This window comes from Mesocricetus auratus, unplaced genomic scaffold (genome assembly GCF_017639785.1).
Source record: "Mesocricetus auratus isolate SY011 unplaced genomic scaffold, BCM_Maur_2.0 Super-Scaffold_4256, whole genome shotgun sequence".
NCBI classification, from domain to species: domain Eukaryota; kingdom Metazoa; phylum Chordata; class Mammalia; order Rodentia; family Cricetidae; genus Mesocricetus; species Mesocricetus auratus.
Window position 1 is genome coordinate 95,052,009 of NW_024429182.1, and position 18,863 is coordinate 95,070,871.

General features: G+C 38.6%; 1 protein-coding gene and 1 pseudogene across 1 annotated transcript; one reads left to right on the plus strand and one right to left on the minus strand.

Moving 5' to 3' along the window:
* The first annotated feature begins 2,734 nt into the window (after positions 1-2,734).
* LOC101831313 lies at positions 2,735-15,246 on the plus strand (annotated as a pseudogene).
* Positions 15,247-16,804: 1,558 nt separating this feature from the next.
* On the minus strand, positions 16,805-17,761 carry LOC101834553 (olfactory receptor 51G2-like). Its single transcript, XM_005074092.1, has one exon. It carries the CDS (start codon positions 17,759-17,761, stop codon positions 16,805-16,807), a length of 957 nt encoding a protein of 318 aa, XP_005074149.1.
* Between the last annotated feature and the right edge of the window lie 1,102 nt (positions 17,762-18,863).

Below are 18,863 nucleotides of genomic sequence, written 5' to 3' on the forward strand. Positions count from 1 at the left end.
TGGAGGACATTTAGGGTAGCCTTAATGCCAGTTGTTGTCATTCTTGTAGATCTCTGAGAACTCACTAGTGCCAGATCTCTCCTCAAACCTATAAAGGTTCCCTCTATTCTTACTCTGTCACAACCGTCCTGCTCCCTCATGTCCTCTTATGCTGTCTCTTTCTCCCATCTCCCTCTCCTCTCCTTTCTCCCCATGCCCCAAATCTTCTCAGGAGATCCTGTCCCATTCTCCTTCTCTGGGTTACCATACATATCTTTGTTAGGGTCCTCCCTGTTCCTCAGAGTCTCTGGCAGTGGGATTGTAGGCTGGCAATCCCCTGCTCCATGTTGAAAATCCATATATGAGTGAGTACATACCATATTGGTCTTTATGTGACTGGGTTACCTCATTCAGGATGTTTTCTTCCAATGTGATCCATTTGCCTGCAAATTTCAGTATTCCATTGTTTTTTTTCACTGAGCAGTACTCCATTGTGTAATGTACCACATTTTCTCTATTCACTCTTCAGTTGATGGGCATCCAGGTTGCCTCCAGGTTCTGGCTATTATAAATAATGGTGTTATAAACGTAGTTGAGCCGATGTCCTTATTGTATGAATGTAGATCTTTTGGGTATATGCCTATGAGTAGAATTGCTGGATCTTGTGGTTGACTAATGCCCATTTTCCTGAGGAGTCTCCATACTGATTTTCAAAGTGGCTATAAGAGTTGGCACTCCCACCAGCAGTGGAGGAGTGTTCCTATTTCTCCATATCCTCTCCAGCATAAACTGTCATTAGTGTTTTTTTTTTATTTTAGCCACTCTGTCAGGAGTGAGATGGTGTCTCAGAGTTCTTTTGATTTACATTTCCCTGATAGCTAGGGATGTTGAACATTTTCTCAAGTGTCTCTTAGCCATTTTAGATTCCTCTATTGAGAATTCTCTATTTAGTTCTGTACCCCACTTTTTTAACTTCTTCCTTCTGTGGTGTGTGTGTGTATATGTGAGTGAGCATGTATATGCCATCTGTCTCTGTCTCTCTGTTTCTTTCTCTCTCTCTCTTTCTTCTCTCTCTCTCTCTCTCTCTCTCTCTTTCTCTCTGTTTGTGTGTGTGTTTGCAAGTTTGCATAGGTAACCACAAGTTTAGTGTGTCCATGATTTTGAAGACATGGCATATTCTGAGGACAAAGTTTTGTTGATTTTTCTACACATCTGGTTCTTGAAGCCCTTTAGTACCTATCCCTGGCCTTTACATAAAGATATATTGATGTCCAGCTTAGGGATAAGGACATAACAATCAACCCATTCTTAGTACTTTGATGATTTTTTAGTCTATTCAATAAACTTACTGCGTGAAAATGTAAGAATTCTACTAAAAGACATCTTTATAAACTGTGTTTTTTGCATAGATGCTTAGTGTGCCAAAATAAATTAATTTTCACCCTTAAAAGCAAAATAAACATCAAATAAATTGAATAAGAACTATTTCTTTATTATAGCTAGTTTTGTGTGTCCAGATTAATTTTATAAATTAATTTAAACATATAGACCTAAGGAAATATTTTGTGAATAAGATTAGGCATTTAATTACTTATGTATAATATATTATAATATACATGCATATATCCATAAGTACCTGGTTACTTAGTAGTGTAGCTATGATCAGTGAGCAAAAGTACAAAGTGTTTAAATGTAAAGATGGTTCATGACATGGAATGAGGTCATGTAGCTAAAAGAACAGGGTCACATGCAGACTCTTGACAGACCTGAGCTTTATTTGACAGATTTGCTATAGCTCCCCATCTTCAGTTGACAATACCTATATGCTAATACTTCTTATTTAATTTTTATTATGTTTTATATAAACCTAAGATATTAGGGTATAATGTATTACTATTTATTTTTTGCTTTTCTGAGACACAATCTCATTATGTTGTGCTGGATGGCCTAAACCTCACTATGTAAAACAGGATAGCCTCAAATTCATAGAGATCCACTTGTCTCAATCTCCCAAATGCTAGGATTAATGACATGGAACACAATTTCAAGGCTCTATTAGTTTTTCAAACACATTAATTGGGAGTTCTCTAAATACCACTTCATATATCTTCTTCAGCACCATACATTTAATAACAGCACTTGGGAGGCAGAGTCAGGTGGATCCCTGCGAGCTCACGGTAAGCCTGGTTTACTGAGATAGTTATTGGATAGCCATGGCTATACAGAAAACCCTGTCTCAAAGATAAAAAAATAAGCAAATAAATAAATAAATAAATAAATAAATAAATAAATGTCACACTAAGAGGCATTTTTTACTTTATTGAAATAAATATAAATACTCTCACATATTAGGTTTTGTTGAAGAAGCTGTTCATGTTCCATAGGAGACATGTAAAGGAAACTTTGGTGTAATTATAGAAGTATATGAGGATTGAACATTGAACTTAAACAGTGTATACATATGTTGAAAAAATATGTACTATGGGTTAAAAAATAATCAAATATAATTCAAGAAAAGAAAATATCAATTTGGGGTTGTGAAAGGCAAGATCAACTCAGGTAGTCAAATTCCAAATGTGGTCTCAGTTGTGGAAAAAGTTACTCAATGATAATAATTCTCAAAAGATTTCTCAATTCAAGGAGAAGCTAATCCATGGGTTAATGTTAAAAATATCTCTGTGAAATACAGAGAAGTATTTGTATACCTCTCCCATGTGCTTATGCCAGCAGGGCTCGTCTATTTCACACAAGCTTTATGGATATCACAATAAAAGGCACTAAAACCTTCATTTTGACATTCTTATTGACTCAGAAAAGCTGTGAATCCACAAGGTAAATTCGAATCTTTTCATGGCTGAAATTATAAAATTTTAAAGTAACATCTCTGTTTTAGTAAAGAAGCTGCATATATCATTAACTATCCAAGATTCTGCCCACACAAAACTAAAAAAAAGTTAGTAAAGTACTCTTTTCATTTACATTTTATTGAATGAGAAGGTTTTCTAAAGTTTTAGGAAAAGGCTTATTAGACTGGTCATAAGCATTCATAATTGTATCCAATTATTATCATTCACTATTTATATTATATTGCCAGTTGCTAGGCTGATATGTGATTTGTCTCCTATTGAAATGTCTCCTATATTACATATCAAATACAATATTTTTATTTTATCTGTGGTTGTTATAAAAAAATCTTAGAGAATACAAACTTTCAATTTCAGATGTTCGATGAATCTGTGATCCCAATCATATTTTAAACAATAGCTATCCTTATTTAATTTAAAGACATATATATATATATATATATATATTATGTGTGTGCCATGAAAATGGAAAAATGGTTCATTTTCTTCCTTATTGGAACTGTGGAAGAGAAAAAAATACGTGGAAGTAGATAGGAAAGAGTGTAGGAGACCAAGGGAGCTAAAGAAGAAACGGAATGTGTACAGGAAAAGAGGGTATATGCAGTGTGTTGGTGTGATGGCATGCTGTACTTCTCTGCTAGACTAGTACTATCTTGAAAGGAGGACTCCAGGTAATGTGCAGAGTGACTATCTTTATTTTTTCCTCTTCCTTTTTCTTTAATTTAAGTTATAAACAATCTTGTTTCACATGTCAATCCCAGCTCCCTCTCCCTCTCCCTCCCCTCCTTCACGCCCTCCCCACCAGATCCCCCAGTCTCCCACCCAATCTCCACTCCTATCCCCAGGGAGGGTGAGGCCCTCCATGGTGGATCACCAGAGTCATTTCATCCAGAGCAGTGCCTAGGCCCTCCCATAAGAGTCCAGGCTGTGAGTGCATCCCTCATTGTCAGACAGGCACTCAAAGTCTATTTGGACACCAGGGATAACTACTACCCAAGGCCCCATAGATTACCTAGGCCTCCTTCCTGACACCCATATTCAAGGGGTCTGGGTAAGTCCCATGCTGTCTACCCAGCCATCAATCTGGGGTCCAAGAGCTCCCCCTTGTTCAGGTAAACTGTTTCTGTGGGTTAAACCAGCCCAGTCTTAAGTCCTTGGCTCATCAGTTCTCCCTTTCTGTCACTGGATTTCAGGAGTTTAGTTCAGTGTTTAGCTGTGGGTGTCTGCCTCTGCTTTCATCAGTTGCTGGATGAAGGTTCTGTTTCCCAGACTCTCTGGCAGTGGGATTGTATGCTGGCACTCCCGTGATTCATGTCTAAAATCTATATATGAGAGAGTACATGCCATGTTTCTCCTTTTGTGACTGCATTACCTCATTCAGGATGGTTCCTTCTAGTGCCATCCATTTGCCTGCAATTTCAAGATTCCTTTTATTTGTTTTTGTTTTTGTTTTTGTTTTTTCCATTGAGTAGTACTCCATTGTGTAAATGTACCACAGTTTCTCTATCAATTCTTCAGTTGAGGGGCTTCCAGGTTCTGGCTACTACAAATAATGCTGCTATGAACATAGTGGAACAGAAATCCTTTCTGTATGAATGTGCATCTTTTGAGTATATGCCTAAGGGTGTAATTGCTGAGTTTTGTGTTAGACAGATTCCCATTTTCCTGAGGAATTTCCCAACAAAATTCTTCACAGAACTTGGAAAAATAATTCTCAACTTTATATAGAAAAACAAAAGACCCAGGATAGCCAAAACAACCCTGTTCAACAAGGCAACATCCGGAGGCATCACCATCCCTGACTTCTAGCTCTATTACAGAGCTATAGTCCTGAAAACAGCTTGACACTGGCACAAAAATAGACAGATATATCCATGGAATTGAACTGAACACCCCGACCTTAACCCATACACATATGAACTCCTGATCTTTGATAAAGAAAGCTAAAATTATACAATGGAAAAAAAAGAAAGTATCTTCAACAAATGGTGCTGCCAAAACTGGAAGCTGACATATAAAAGACTACAGATAGATCCATGTTTATTGCCATGCATAAAACTTAAATCCAAATGGATCAAAGAACTCAACATAAATCCAGCCACACTGAACCTCTTAGAAGAGAAAGTGGGAGGTACCCTTGAACGAATTGGTACAGGAGACTGCTTCCTGAACATAACTCCAGTTGCACAGACACTGAGTTTGACAGTTAATAAATGGGACCTCCTGAAACTGAGACGCTTCTATAAGGCAAAGGACACAGTCAGCAAGACAAAAAGGTATTCCACAGATTGGGAAAAGGTATTCACTAACCCTACATCTGACAGAGGGCTGATCTCCCAATTTTACAAAGAACTCAAGAAGCAAGCCTCCAAAACAAAAAGAATCCAATTAAAAAGTGGGGTACGGAACTAAATAGAGGATTCTCAATAGAGGAGTCTAAAATGGCTGAGAGGCACTTAAGAAAGTGCTCAACATCCCTAGCCACCTGGGAAATGCAAATCAAAACAACTCTGAGATACCATCTTACTCCTGTCAGAATTGCTAAAATAAAAAACTCCAATGACAGTTTATGCTGGAGAGGATGTGGAGAAAGGGGAACACTCTTTCACTGCTGGTGGGAGTGTCGACACATACAGCCACTTTGGGAATCAGTATGGATTGCTATCTTTCAACATGGGTTTTCTGGAGACTTTGCATGAAGTTTCAGCATGGAAAATGGAACCTGTACATACTGGATATTTTGGTAGATTATTTTGGACAGAAAACTATCCATTGTCCTCCACTTAAGCTTCCTAATAGTTGAAGTCAAACCCTGTTGATAAATAAATTCTGTGCCTTTGTTGAAATTGATAATTCATACTACAAAATTTACTACTTAAGTGAATGCTTTATAAGATCAGAAAATGCATATTTTTGTATGTGAGTCATTTTATATAAATCACATCTTAATTTTAAAATATTAATGTGTGTCCTAAATAGGTAAAGAATAGGGCCCTGATTCTAAGAGATTGCAAAGGGTGTGAATAGGAGGGTTTGGAGAGAGTAAAGGTAAGTGGAGCTGATGGGGGATGTCCTTCTGTATATATGTTTCTTTTATTGGTTGATGAACAAATCACTGATTGGTCAGCAGCCATGCAGGAAGTAGAGGCAGGGCTATGAGATGAGAATTCTGGGGAAAAGGAGAGGAGCCATTAGAGAGACTCCATGTAGCTACCGGGAAGGTAGGATGCCAGGCCATTGGCTGAACAATTTATACTTAATATAAATCTCCGTGTGTTTATTAGGTTGTAAACAGCTGTGGGAGCAGGTGGAACAGAAATTCCATCTACAGGAAACAATGATATAATTTTAAAAATATAAAAACAAGACATACACTATAAAGATATTAGTAAATGTTCACCTGTTTCTCTTGATAGATCTGAAAATAGAAATTTCTCTGCTCCTTGGAAAACCCCTCCAGTGTTAACTGTTCAATAGTGACTTGTCTGGGTAGTGCTTTCTCTGAATGAAAATCAACAACGGTCTGGAATTTTACTTGATTCTATATCCTGATGCTTGAGCAGGGCAGGTAATTTAATTTTTGCAGTGATCTTTAAATTCCATGTTTGTTGAGTTATTGTCTTCAAGAATTTGAACAATAGACAAGAGTATCAAATTACTCCTTTGGCTAATAAAAAATATGTCAACAATGAAATTTTCACAACCATCAAGTAGGAATTATGAATTTTCTTATTAGGGCACATATGATGATTAACAAATAAAGTCATTTAATACTAAGACTGAGAATACTACTTCAGTTCCTAGGGCCTACATGGGCACCTGCAAGTTGTCTTCTGACTTCTGAATGCACTCTAGACCATGGCCCCACCTACGAACACACACACACACACACACACACACACACACACACACACAAACTCGTGAACAAAGAAGGGATAATATAATTTATTATTTAAAAAGTAATTATAATCCTAAAGAATTTCCATGCTATTGAAGCTGATGGTATACCAGTATAACAGGTGATGGTTTAGCAAAGGGAATGTTCTCTCCAGACTTTACTTAGGTGGAAAAAGGAAGAAAACCATGGTTTTTATGCTTATTATTTAGCATGTCTAAACATTTAATATAGAAGTTCAAAAACCATATAATAGAGCTGTTCTGGCGGCTTCATCAGATACAAGAGGCCGGCTGCTGAGCCTGTGTTCCAGTGCCTGGGGATCGCCTGGGAACTGCACAGAGCTTCCAATCGCAGTGGGACCCAAACACCCCAGACTCCGGGACTTCTCTCCCACCAACGAGACCAGGAAAGCAGAGGAGCCAGGGAGTCCAGGGAATCAGCTGTTCCAGCTGCAGGATCAGGTACAACAGGATCCAACAAAGGGTCCAGGGGACCAGGTGGGAGGCTAAGCGCCCCAGATTCCTGTTCTTCTTCTCCACCCACGGGACCAGAACGAGGACAAGGAATAGAAGAACCACCAGATCATTGGAATTGCTAGCACCCACCAAAAGGGAACTCTGGTCCCCTAACCACCAGACCAGTAAGGGGCTCTTTCTGCACCCACTAGAAGAAGAGATGTGAAAGAGACAATACAAAAACACACTCAGCAACAGAAAAACAAATATGACACCACCAAATTCTAGAGACTCCACACCAGCAGGACTCCAACATTCCAATGCAAACGAAGCAGAAGAGAATGACCTTAAAACCACTTTCATGAAAATGATAAAGGCCCTAAAAGAGGATATAGGAAAATCCCTCAAAGAAATGGAAGAAAAAACAAACCAAAAAAAGGAAGAATTGGAAGAAAAAACAATCCAAAAAAAGGCAGGAATTGGAAGAAGAAACAACCAAACAAGGCAGGAAATGGAAGAAGAAACAAAGCAAAAAATGCAAGAAATGGAAGAAAAAACAAAGCAAAAAATGAAAGAAATGGAAGAAGAAACAAACCAAAATAAGTCAGGAAATGGAAGAAGAAACAAACCAAAAAAGGCAGGAAATGGAAGAAAAAGCAAACCAAAAAATGCAAGAAATGGAAGAAAGAACAAACCAAATAATTCATAAAAGGCAACAAATGGATGAAAAGATAAACCGAAAATTGCAAGAAGCAATGCAAATACTGCAAGGGTTGAAAACTTAAATAGAGACAATTTAAAAAACACAATCTGAAGAAAGGCAGGAAATAGAAAAGCTGGGCAAACAGTCAGGTACTACCGATACAAGCATTACCAACAGAATAGAAGATATGGAAGAGAGAATCTCAAGTGTTGAAGATACACTAGGAGAAATGGATGCATCAACCAAAGAAAACCATAAGTCCAACAAATCCTTAACACAAAACATCCAGGAAATATGGGACACCATGAAAAGACCAAACCTAAGAATAATAGGTATAGAAGAAGGAGAAGAAAACCACCTCAAAGGGGCAGAAAACATATTCAACAAAATCATAGAAGAAAACTTTCCCAACCTTAAGAAAGACATGCCAATGAAGGTACAAGAGGCTTACAGAACACCAAATAGAGTGGACCACAAAAAAAAGTCCCCTCGCTACATAATAATCAAGACCCCAAATATACAGAATAAGGAAAGAATATTAAGAGCAGCTAAGGAAAAAGGTCACGTAACATATAAAGGCAGACCTATCAGAATTACACCTGACTTCTCCATGGAAACTCTGAAAGCCAGAAGGTCCTGGATAGATATTCTACCAACACTAAGAGACCATGGATGCCAGCCCAGACTACTATACCAGGCAAAGATCTCAATCACTATAGACGGAGAAAACAAGATATTCCGTGACAAAACTAGATTCAAGCAATACGTAACCACTAACCCAACCCTACAGAAAATTTTGGAAGGAAAACTCCCACCCAAGGAAGCTAACTACAACCAGAAAAACATAGGCATTAGAGAATCCCTCTCTACCAACAGCCAAAGGAACAAAGGGGTGAAATTCCACACATAATTCCACCACCAACAACCATTGCAAATCGAAGAAGGATGAGCAATCAATGGTCATTAATATCCCTCAACATTAATGGCCTTAACTCACCCATAAAAAGACACAGACTAGCAGAATGGATTCAAAGACAGAACCCTTCCTTCTGTTGCATACAAGAAACACACCTCACCCTCAAAGACAGATACTACCTGAGAATTAAAGGTTGGGAAAAATTTTTTCAATCGAATAGACCAAAGAAACAAGCAGGGGTAGCAATCCTAATATCAAACAAACTAGACTTTTAAATAAAATCAATCAAAAGAGATGGAGGATGCCATTACATACTCATCACAGGTGAAATCCACCAAGATGAAGTGTCTATCCTGAACATCTATGCCCCGAATACAAAGGCATCCACATTCGTAAAAGAAACATTATTAGAATTTAAATCACATCTAAAGCCCCACACAGTTATAGTGGGAGATTTCAACACACCACTCTCACCACTAGACAGGAATACCAGACAGAAACTCAACAAAGAAGCAAAGGGTCTAATAGAAGTAATGACTCAATTGGGATTAACAGACATCTATAGAACATTTCATCCACATATAAAAGAATATACCTTCTTCTCACCACCACATGGAACCTTTTTTAAAAATCAACCACATACTTGGCAACATATCAAACCTCAGCAGCTACAAAAAATTGGAATAACTCCTTGCATCTTATCGGACCACCATGCTTTAAAATTAGAATTCAACAACACAAATTGCAGAAAACTTACAAACTCATGGAAATTGAATAATGCTCAACTGCACCATTCCTGGGTCAAAGAAGAAATAAAAAAAGAAATTAAAGACGCCCTCGAATTCAATGAGAATGAAGACACAACATACCCAAACCTATGGGACACTTTGAAAGCAGTGCTATGGGGGGAGTTCATAGCTCTAATTGCCCACATGAAGAAACTGGAGAACAGATATAATAGAGAATTAACAGCAGGGCTGAAAGCTCTACAACACAAAGAAGCAAACTCCCCCAGGAGGAGTACACGCCAGGAAATAATCAAATTGACGCCTGAAATCAATAAAGTAGAAACTAGGAAAACAATACAAAGAATCAATGCAACAAAGAGTTGGTTCTTTAAGAAAATCAACAAGATAGACAAACCTTTGTCCAAACTTACCAAACAGCAGAGAGTGAATATGCAAATTAACAAAATCAGAAATGGAAAAGGGGACATAACAATGGACTCTGAGGAAATGCAGAGAATCAGCAGGTCATACTTTGAAAACCTGTACTCCACAAAATTCGAAAATTTAAAGGAAATGGACGACTTCCTGGATAGCTATCACTTGCCAAAACTAAATCAAGAACAGATAAGCAATTTAAACAGACCTATAACCCCTATGGAAATAGAAGCAGTCATCAAAAGTCTCCCAACCAAAAAAAGTCCAGGTCCAGATGGCCTCAGTGCAGAATTCTACCAGAAATTCAAAGAACGGCTTATACCAATTCTTCTCAAAGTATTCCGCACAATAGAAGCAGAAGGGTCTTTGCCAAACTCCTTCTAGGAGGCTGCAATAACCTTGATCCCCAAGCCACACAAAGATACAACTAAGAAAGAGAACTTCAGACCAATATCCCTCATGAACATTGATGCACAAATACTCAATAAAATACTGGCAAATCGGATCCAAGACCTCATCAAAACAATCATTCACCAAGATCAAGTAGGTTGCATCCCAGGGATGCAGGGATGGTTCAACATACGAAAATCCATCAATGTAATCCACCATATAAACAAGCTGAAAAACAAAAATCACATGATCATCTCACTAGATGCTGAAAAAGCCTTTGACAAAATCCAACACCCCTTCATGATAAAGGCCTTGGAGAGATGTGGGATAACAGGGACATACTTAAACATAATAAAAGCTATATACAGTAAACCAACAGCCAACATCAAACTAAATGGACAGAAACTCAACACAATTCCTCTAAAATCAGGAACAAAACAAGGCTGTTCACTCTCTTCATACCTTTTCAACATTATACTTGAAGTTCTAGCCATTGCCATACGACAACAAAGGGGGATCAAGGGGATACAAATTAGGAAGGAAGAGGTCAAACTTTCACTGTTTGCAGATGATATGATAGTTTACATCAATGACCCAAAGAACTCTACCAGGGAATTCTTACAGCTGATTAACACCTTCAGCAAAGTGGCAGGATACAAGATCAACTCAAGAAAATCACTAGCCCTACTATATACAGATGATAATAGGGCTGAAAAAGAAATCAGAGAAACATCACCCTTTACAATTGCCACAAACAACATAAAATACCTTAGGGTAACGCTAACCAAACAAGTGAAAGTCGTGTATCTCAAGAACTTTGAACCTTTAAAGAAAGAAATTAAAGAAGCCCTCAGAAAATGGAAAGATCTCCCATGCTCTTGGATAGGTAGGATCATTGTAGAAAAAATGGCAATCCTGCCAAAAGCAATGTACAGATTCAATGCAATCCCCATTAAAATCCCAGCACAATTCTTCACATACCTTGAAAGAATAATAATCAATTTTGTATGGAGAAACAAAAGATCCAGGATAGCCAAAACCACCCTGTTCAACAAGGCAATGTCCATCCCTGACTTCAAGCTCTATTATAGAGCTATAGTCCTGAAAACAGCTTGGTATTGGCACAAAAATAGACAGGTAGACCAATGGAATCGAATTGAAAACCCGGATATTAACCCAAACACATATGAACATCTGATCTTTGACAAAGAAGCTAAAAATATACAATGGAATAAAGAAAGCATCTTCAACAAATGGTGCTGGCATAACTGGAGGCTGGCATGTAGAAGAATGTGGATCGATCCATGTTTATCGCCATGCACAAAACTTAAGTCCAAATGGATCAAAGATCTCAACATAAATCCAGCCACACTGCACCTCTTAGAAGAGAAAGTGGGTGGTACCCTTGAACAAATTGGTACAGGAGACATTTTCCTGAACATAACACCACTAGCACTGACAGTGAGATCAACAATTAATAAATGGGACCTCCCAAAACTGAGAAGCTTCTGAAGCTTCTATTAGGCAAAGGACACAGTCAGCAAGACAAAAAGGCAGCCCACAGAATGGGAAAAATATTCACTAACCCCACATCTGACAGAGGGTTGATCTCCAAAATTAACAAGGAACTCAAGAAGCAAGTCTCCAAAACACCAAAGGACCCAATTAAAAAGTGGGCTGCAGAACTAAATAGAGAGTTTTCAATAGAGGAGTCTAAAATGGCTGAGAGGCACTTGAGAAAGTGCTCAACATCCTTAGCCACCCAGGAAATGCAAATCAAAACAATTCTGAGATACCATCTCACTCCTGTCAGAATGGCTAAAATCAAAAACACCAAAGACAATTTATGCTGGACAGGATGTGGTGAAAGGGGGACACTCCTCCATTGCTGGTGGGATTGCCAACTGGTTCAGCCACTTTGGAAATCAGTATGGAGATTCCTCAGAAAAATGGGAATAAACCTACCACAAGACCCAGCAACTCCACTATTAGGCATATATCCAAAAGATGCCCATTCATACAACAAAGATGTCTGTTCCACTATGTTCATAGCAGCTTTATTTGTAATTGCCAGAACGTGGAAGCAACCTAGATGTCCCTCACCTGAAGAGTGGATAGAGAAAATGTGGTACATCTACACAATGGAGTACTATTCAGCAGAAAAAAATAATGGAATCATGAGATTCGCAGGCAAATGGATGACACTAGAAGAAACCATCCTGAGTGAGGTAACCCAGTCACAAAAAGAGAAACATGGCATGTACTCTCTCATATATGGATTTTAGACATAGATCTGGGGAGTGCCAGCCTACAATCCTATGGCCAGAGAGTCTGGGAAACAGAAACTTTATTTAGTGGCTGATCGAGGAAGAGGCAGACTCCCTTTGTTAAGTACTGAGCTGAACTCAAGAAAGCCAGTAACAGAGAGGGAGGACTGATGATCAAAGGGATTAAGACTGGGCTGGTTTAACCCCCAGAAACAGCTGACCAGACAAAGGTTAACTCTTGAATCCCAGGCATTAGCCTGGGAAGCCAGCATGGGACTGATCAAGACCCCCTGAATCTGGGTGTCAGTGAAGAGGCCTAGGGAATCTATTGAGCCTTGGGCAGCAGATCAGTACCCATCCCAAGTATACACACGGACTTTGGACTCCAATAGAACAATGTGAGGTGCACTCTCACCCTGAACTCTTGGGAAAGGGTCTAGGCCCTGCCCTATATGAAATGACACACTATGGACACCCCCATGGAGGGCCTCACCCTCCCTGGAGAAATGAGGGGATAACGGGGGGGGGCACGGGAGGAAGGGAGGGAATGGGAGAGGGACCTGGAACTGACTTGTGAAGCAACCTTGATTCTTATCTAAATTTAAACTGGAAAATAAAATTTAAAAAAAAAGATACCAATAGCTTTCAGAACTATATACCTGAAACTACAGGGAAGGTTTTGGTCTCCCCTGGAGTTTCTTTTATGGCCAAACAATACCCAGGAACCAAGTATCTAGGAGGCTGAGGGAGGAGGTCTGGAGTTTCTTTGTGTTCAGTTTTGGCCCTAGACTCCAGGAGGCAGAGGATCTAGAATTTTCTTGTGTTAGAGGCCTAGGTGTTTCTTCCATATCCTGTCATGGCTACTAAAGCAGGGGACTGAGTGAGGGTCTAGTTCCTTTACTTCTAAATTACTAGAAGTAAAGCCTTTGAGTTTAGGGTTACCCCCATTCAGCTCCTGATGGGGTTGTCTTTCTGTGTATATGTTTCTCATTTGGTTAATGAATAAAACACTGTTGACCAATAAGCAGAAAGATAAGAGGGACAAGGCAAACAGGAGAATTTGGGGAACTGTAGGCAGAGAAGAGTCACCATGTAAACCCAGGAAGAGAGGACTCCTGTCAGGCATTCTCTAGTAACATAAGACCATGTAGAAATATGTAAATTATTAGTTGTTGGTTAAGAATTAAGACAGATCTAGATAAAAACAAGCCCAAGCCACAGGCCAACAGTTTTATAACTGATAGAACATCTGTACATTTATTTGGGGCCATATGACTTCGGGAAACTCCTCAACAAGCTCTGCTCTGTCTGATCCACATATTTTTTAAAAATGTGCTGTAAAAGCAAATTGTCAGAAATGAATTCCATGTACTAACTCACTTAAGACAATCATACTATGGTTTTCACTCCTTTGTCTTCATTAAACTAAAAATAATTCAGATTTCACTAGCTTCAAAGAATTTCAACCTCATATCTATCTATTTACCTATATGACATATACCTATATATACATATATATATATATATCATATGTATAACATATACACAGATGTATATATATATGTGTGTGTATATATTTAGTCTACATCAACTGGTTTTCATATTATAAACTCTTCTACATCTCTCTTTCACAGAACTCAACACTACATATTCCTGCTCACTGGTGTGCCAGGATTAGAAGATATCAAGTTTTGGATCTCCATCCCCTTCACCTTCATGTACCTCTTGGCTGTGTTAGGCAATGTGCTGGTCATTGCAGTGGTGGTCTGGGACCAGAGCCTCCATGAACCCATGTACGTCTTCCTGGCCATGTTGGCCTTTAACGACATTCTCCTCTGTACTGTCAAGGTGCCTCAAATGCTGCTCATTTTCTGGCAGAGCCCCTTGGCAGCCTCCTTTCCTGTATGCCTCACACAAATGTTTTTTGTCCATGCTCTGTTACTCTCTGAATCTGCTGTCTTATTGGCCATGGCTTTTGACTGCTATGTGGCTATCTGCACACTTCTGCATTATATAACCCTGCTGACAGGCTCTCTCATTATCAAGGTCGGGTTGGTCCTGGTGGCTCGGAGTGTAGTTGTTGTCACTCCTAATGTTCTTCTTATTCCCTGCCTAGACTTCTGCAGGAACAACATTATCCACCACATGTACTGTGAGAACATGGGCATCGCAAAGCTGGCCTGCAACAGCATTACGTTAAATAGCATCTATGGGCTCTCGGCGGCTCTCCTCACCACAGGACTAGACTTAGTCTTCATTTCCTTGTCCTACTGGCTAATCTTGAAAACAATCCTGCAACTGCCATCAAGGGAAGCCCAGACAAAAGCTTCAGCACCTGTGGAGCTCACATTTGTGTTATTTTGATATTCTACACACTGGCTTTTTTTCTCTTTCTTTACTCATCGCTTTGGGCACCATGTGGCCAGGCACACCCTCATCATCTTGGCAAATCTCTATCTGCTGATACCCCCAAGTATGAACCCCATTGTTTATGGAACAAAGACCAGAAAGATAAGGATTCAGGTAGTAAGGCCATGCTCCCGACCAAAATGATTGGAGTCTAAATGAAACAGCAAAGAACAGGGAATCTAAGATAAATCGGGAGGCTTAAATAGAAATCCAAAAACAGTCTGTTTGGATCTAGTCCTGGACCATCTAACATTCAGTAAAAATATTCAACAGAATTAAAAAGAGAAAGAGCATAAAATTGAATGTGCTGAAATAGAAGAGGAACAAGAAGCACTCTCTAGGAAAATATCAAAACTGGGGAAAAAAGACATAGGTGGATTAAAGAAAAGTAACAAAAAAAATGGGCTAACATTGACCAAAGAGGAAATCATGGGCTCTTTAGAAATGGAACAACTGCCTGGAATCTCAAATCCTGATTCCAAGTTTCTAGAATCCCTTCTATTATATTAAGTGTGACCTCTTTACAGAACTTCTATTAAAAAGAAAACACCTAAAGTACTCATTCTTTTACTTAATGTCTTGTTTATTTCTTCGGGTTTATGCATTCAGCAATTGTTTACGTCTGCTCTTACACCAAAGGAAGTCAAATTCTGGGACAGCAGCTAGAATAAAATGTATGAAAAAGACAATGTCTGCTAGCAAGGCAGGTGACACCTTACACCCCTTCTGCCTCTTTTCGTTCAGATTGAACTAAATTTCTATTGTTATTCCACACTTTACAAACAATTATGAACTGGATTAGTTCAAAGATAGATGATTTAATTTTAACTAGTGATCAGGCTCATGAGAGGATCTGGAAGGAATTGGGGAGAGGAACACATGCTCAAACTATATTGTTTGAAAAAAATTAAATAAAATGAGTTAAACAATATAAATGCAATAACAATAGCTACCTACAGATGTTATCAGTAGTTCATGTTTTCTTTTTCCAAAAATTATAAATAGTTAAAGCATATTCACCTGCATTTGCAAGGATTTAATTGTGTTTTCACCCTGTATTCTTATTAAAACACATATTAAACTAATGAGATATAGTTATTGGCATTACATAATAATCTCTGGAACATTCCAAAATTATTCTCAAATTCTTTAAAATTAAAATCATTTCCACAAAACAAATAAAGAAAATTGATTCTGATGTTGATCCCTTCTAAAGTGACCACACCTCCCCAGGCAAGAAGGAACAGGTATAATTTTTTAAGAAGGTGATTCCTAGGCAATAAGCCAGCTGGCAACTTCTGTTTGACCTACAGTACAAATTTAGTACCAAGTAAAGTTATTACCATTTATAAATATGATCAAAAGGAAAGACTTCAAGAACAATATTAATGAAATTTAAAAGATAATATAGGGTTCTATGCCAAACATTATCAAATGTCAAAAAGCAAAAAGAAACTCGCTAATTCAAGGAAAATTCTGAAGATCCTTATATGAAGCTTAAGGTTAGTAGCAAGCAAGAACAGAAGACAGTGATACGCATCATCATCATATTTCTCTCTAATACATTAATAACTGAAGATAATTTTAAAAGTATGTGTAAGAAAAGGGCCATCTAGTTCTTTGAGCAACTGTGAGCACTTTTAGAACCTCTAATTCTGGTTTGCATATTTTTGTCACCTCTGAGTACAACATACTTAGAATAGATAATTTGCCATGACATTACCTCATTAGTCTAACAGCTTGTTGTCTTGACAACATGATTACATTGCAGAATTAATTTTGTGGGGACAGATCAAATGAAAGATTCCTTGTCGTATCTGCTTGGTCTTCACACTATAAATGATTGGGTTGAGTACTGGTGGCACCATTAAGTAAATATGAGCCATGAAGATGTGGACAAAGGGAGAGGAATGCTTGGCAAAACGATGAACAATAGACACCCCTATCATAGGCACGTATAGAATGAGCACAGCACAGATGTGGGATGCACATGTGTTGAGTGCCTTAAACCTACCCTCTCTCGATGCAATTCTTAACACTGAGTGAAGGATAAAAACATAAGTTATTAAAATACCCAAAGAATCCATGCCCCACAGCATGGTAATCACAACCATTCCATATATAACATTAAACCTGACATCAGCACAGGCGAGGCGGATTATGTCCTGATGCAGACAATAAGAATGAGAAAGGACATGGGAGTGACAGAAGGGAAAGAATGCTAGACGAACCAGAAGAGGAATGAGTGGAATTGCACTCCTAAGCAAGGCTGCAATCCCAATCTTGGCAATAAGTTTTGGGGTAAGAATGGTAGCATATCTCAGGGGGTGACAGATGGCCACATACCGGTCCAGGGCCATGGCCAGGAGCACAGATGATTCAGTGAAGGAAAAGGTATGTATTAGAAACATTTGGACCACACAAATATTGAACTGGATCTCACGGGAAATGGACCACAACACCCTGAAAAGGGATACCATGGCAGGCAGGGACATGGCCATGTCAGTAAGAGAAAGCATGGCCAGGAAGTAATACATAGGCTCGTGGAGCCTTGGGTCTGTCCTCACAATGTGCAAGATGGAGCAGTTGCCTGTTATTCCAACAATGTAGAAGAGGCAGAAAGGAATTGAAATCCAGTGGTGAAATTCCTCATAACCAGGGATGCCTGTGAGGTAGAATGTGGAGGATACAATGCTGCTGGAGTTTGAGGTTGCCATTGGGCTGATTGTTAGAGTATAATCCAATTCTACAGTTACTCTCTAATTGGGAAAGCATTGACAAGGCCAGGATCTGTATTTTAAGATGAAAAGGAGAAAAAGACAAAGTAAACAAAAGAATCTTCAGTTCTTACTTCTAATAACTCTTAAACCATCCCAATCCTATTTCCCTTTTCTCAGTGTCACTGGTGATTATGGTCAGTTAATTAAAATTATCTAACCTCTGCTCACCAAGTCTTTAATTTCTGCAGAATCATTCAACATTCCTTTAAACATGAATGAGTTTCCACAGACATCAAACTGATCGAGCACATACATACAAATGAAAACCACAATTTTGACTTAATAATTACCAAAGACATGTTATTGACAGGTAGAAGTCTCGCACCATCATTTCTTTATATGACTATGGCAGAGATTTAAATTTACTTGTTATCTTGTAGAATGTGATCTTTTCATTCACAGTTCTAGAACACCATGTAAGGGATCTTTACTGAAATCTGTCAAGTTCTGACCAACACATGTATTATCCTTCTCCAACTATTCCAGTTGTATAATTGATGTCATGATCTTTCTCTCTTTAGACAGTAGACTCCAAAGATTTTTGAGTTGTAACTCTTTGCTTTTTTTATTTAAAAGTTTTCTGATATAGACCCCCTGAGTGTAAGAGTCAGTGAGGAGGCCTGGGCAACCTATGGTGCCCTGGGCAGTAGATTAGTATTTATCCCTGGCATACAAATGAACTTCACGTGTCCATAACACAAAGAGGGATGATCTCTCAGCCTGGACTCTTAGGGGAGTGCTTGGACCCTGCCCTATCTGAAATGACAGACTCTGGATATCCCCTATGTGGAAGGAATTGGGGATAGGGTGGGAGGCTGGGGGGAAGGTGGGGGGATTGACATGTGAAACAAGCTATTTAAAATTAAAGTAAAAAAACTTAAAAAATCAAAAATAAAAGTTTTCATACAATCTAATTTACTTATTCTTTTTCTCCTCCAACTTCTCCCTGAGCCTCCCTACCTCCCTTTAAAAAATAAAACAAATGAATGACAATAAGACAAAGAAAATAAAATGCACACACACACACACACTAAATTGA

What these genes read in the sequence shown, in the direction of transcription:
- LOC101834553 (XM_005074092.1), bottom strand. Translation starts at nt 17,761, where the DNA reads ATGGCAACCTCAAACTCCAGCAGCATTGTATCCTCCACATTCTACCTC.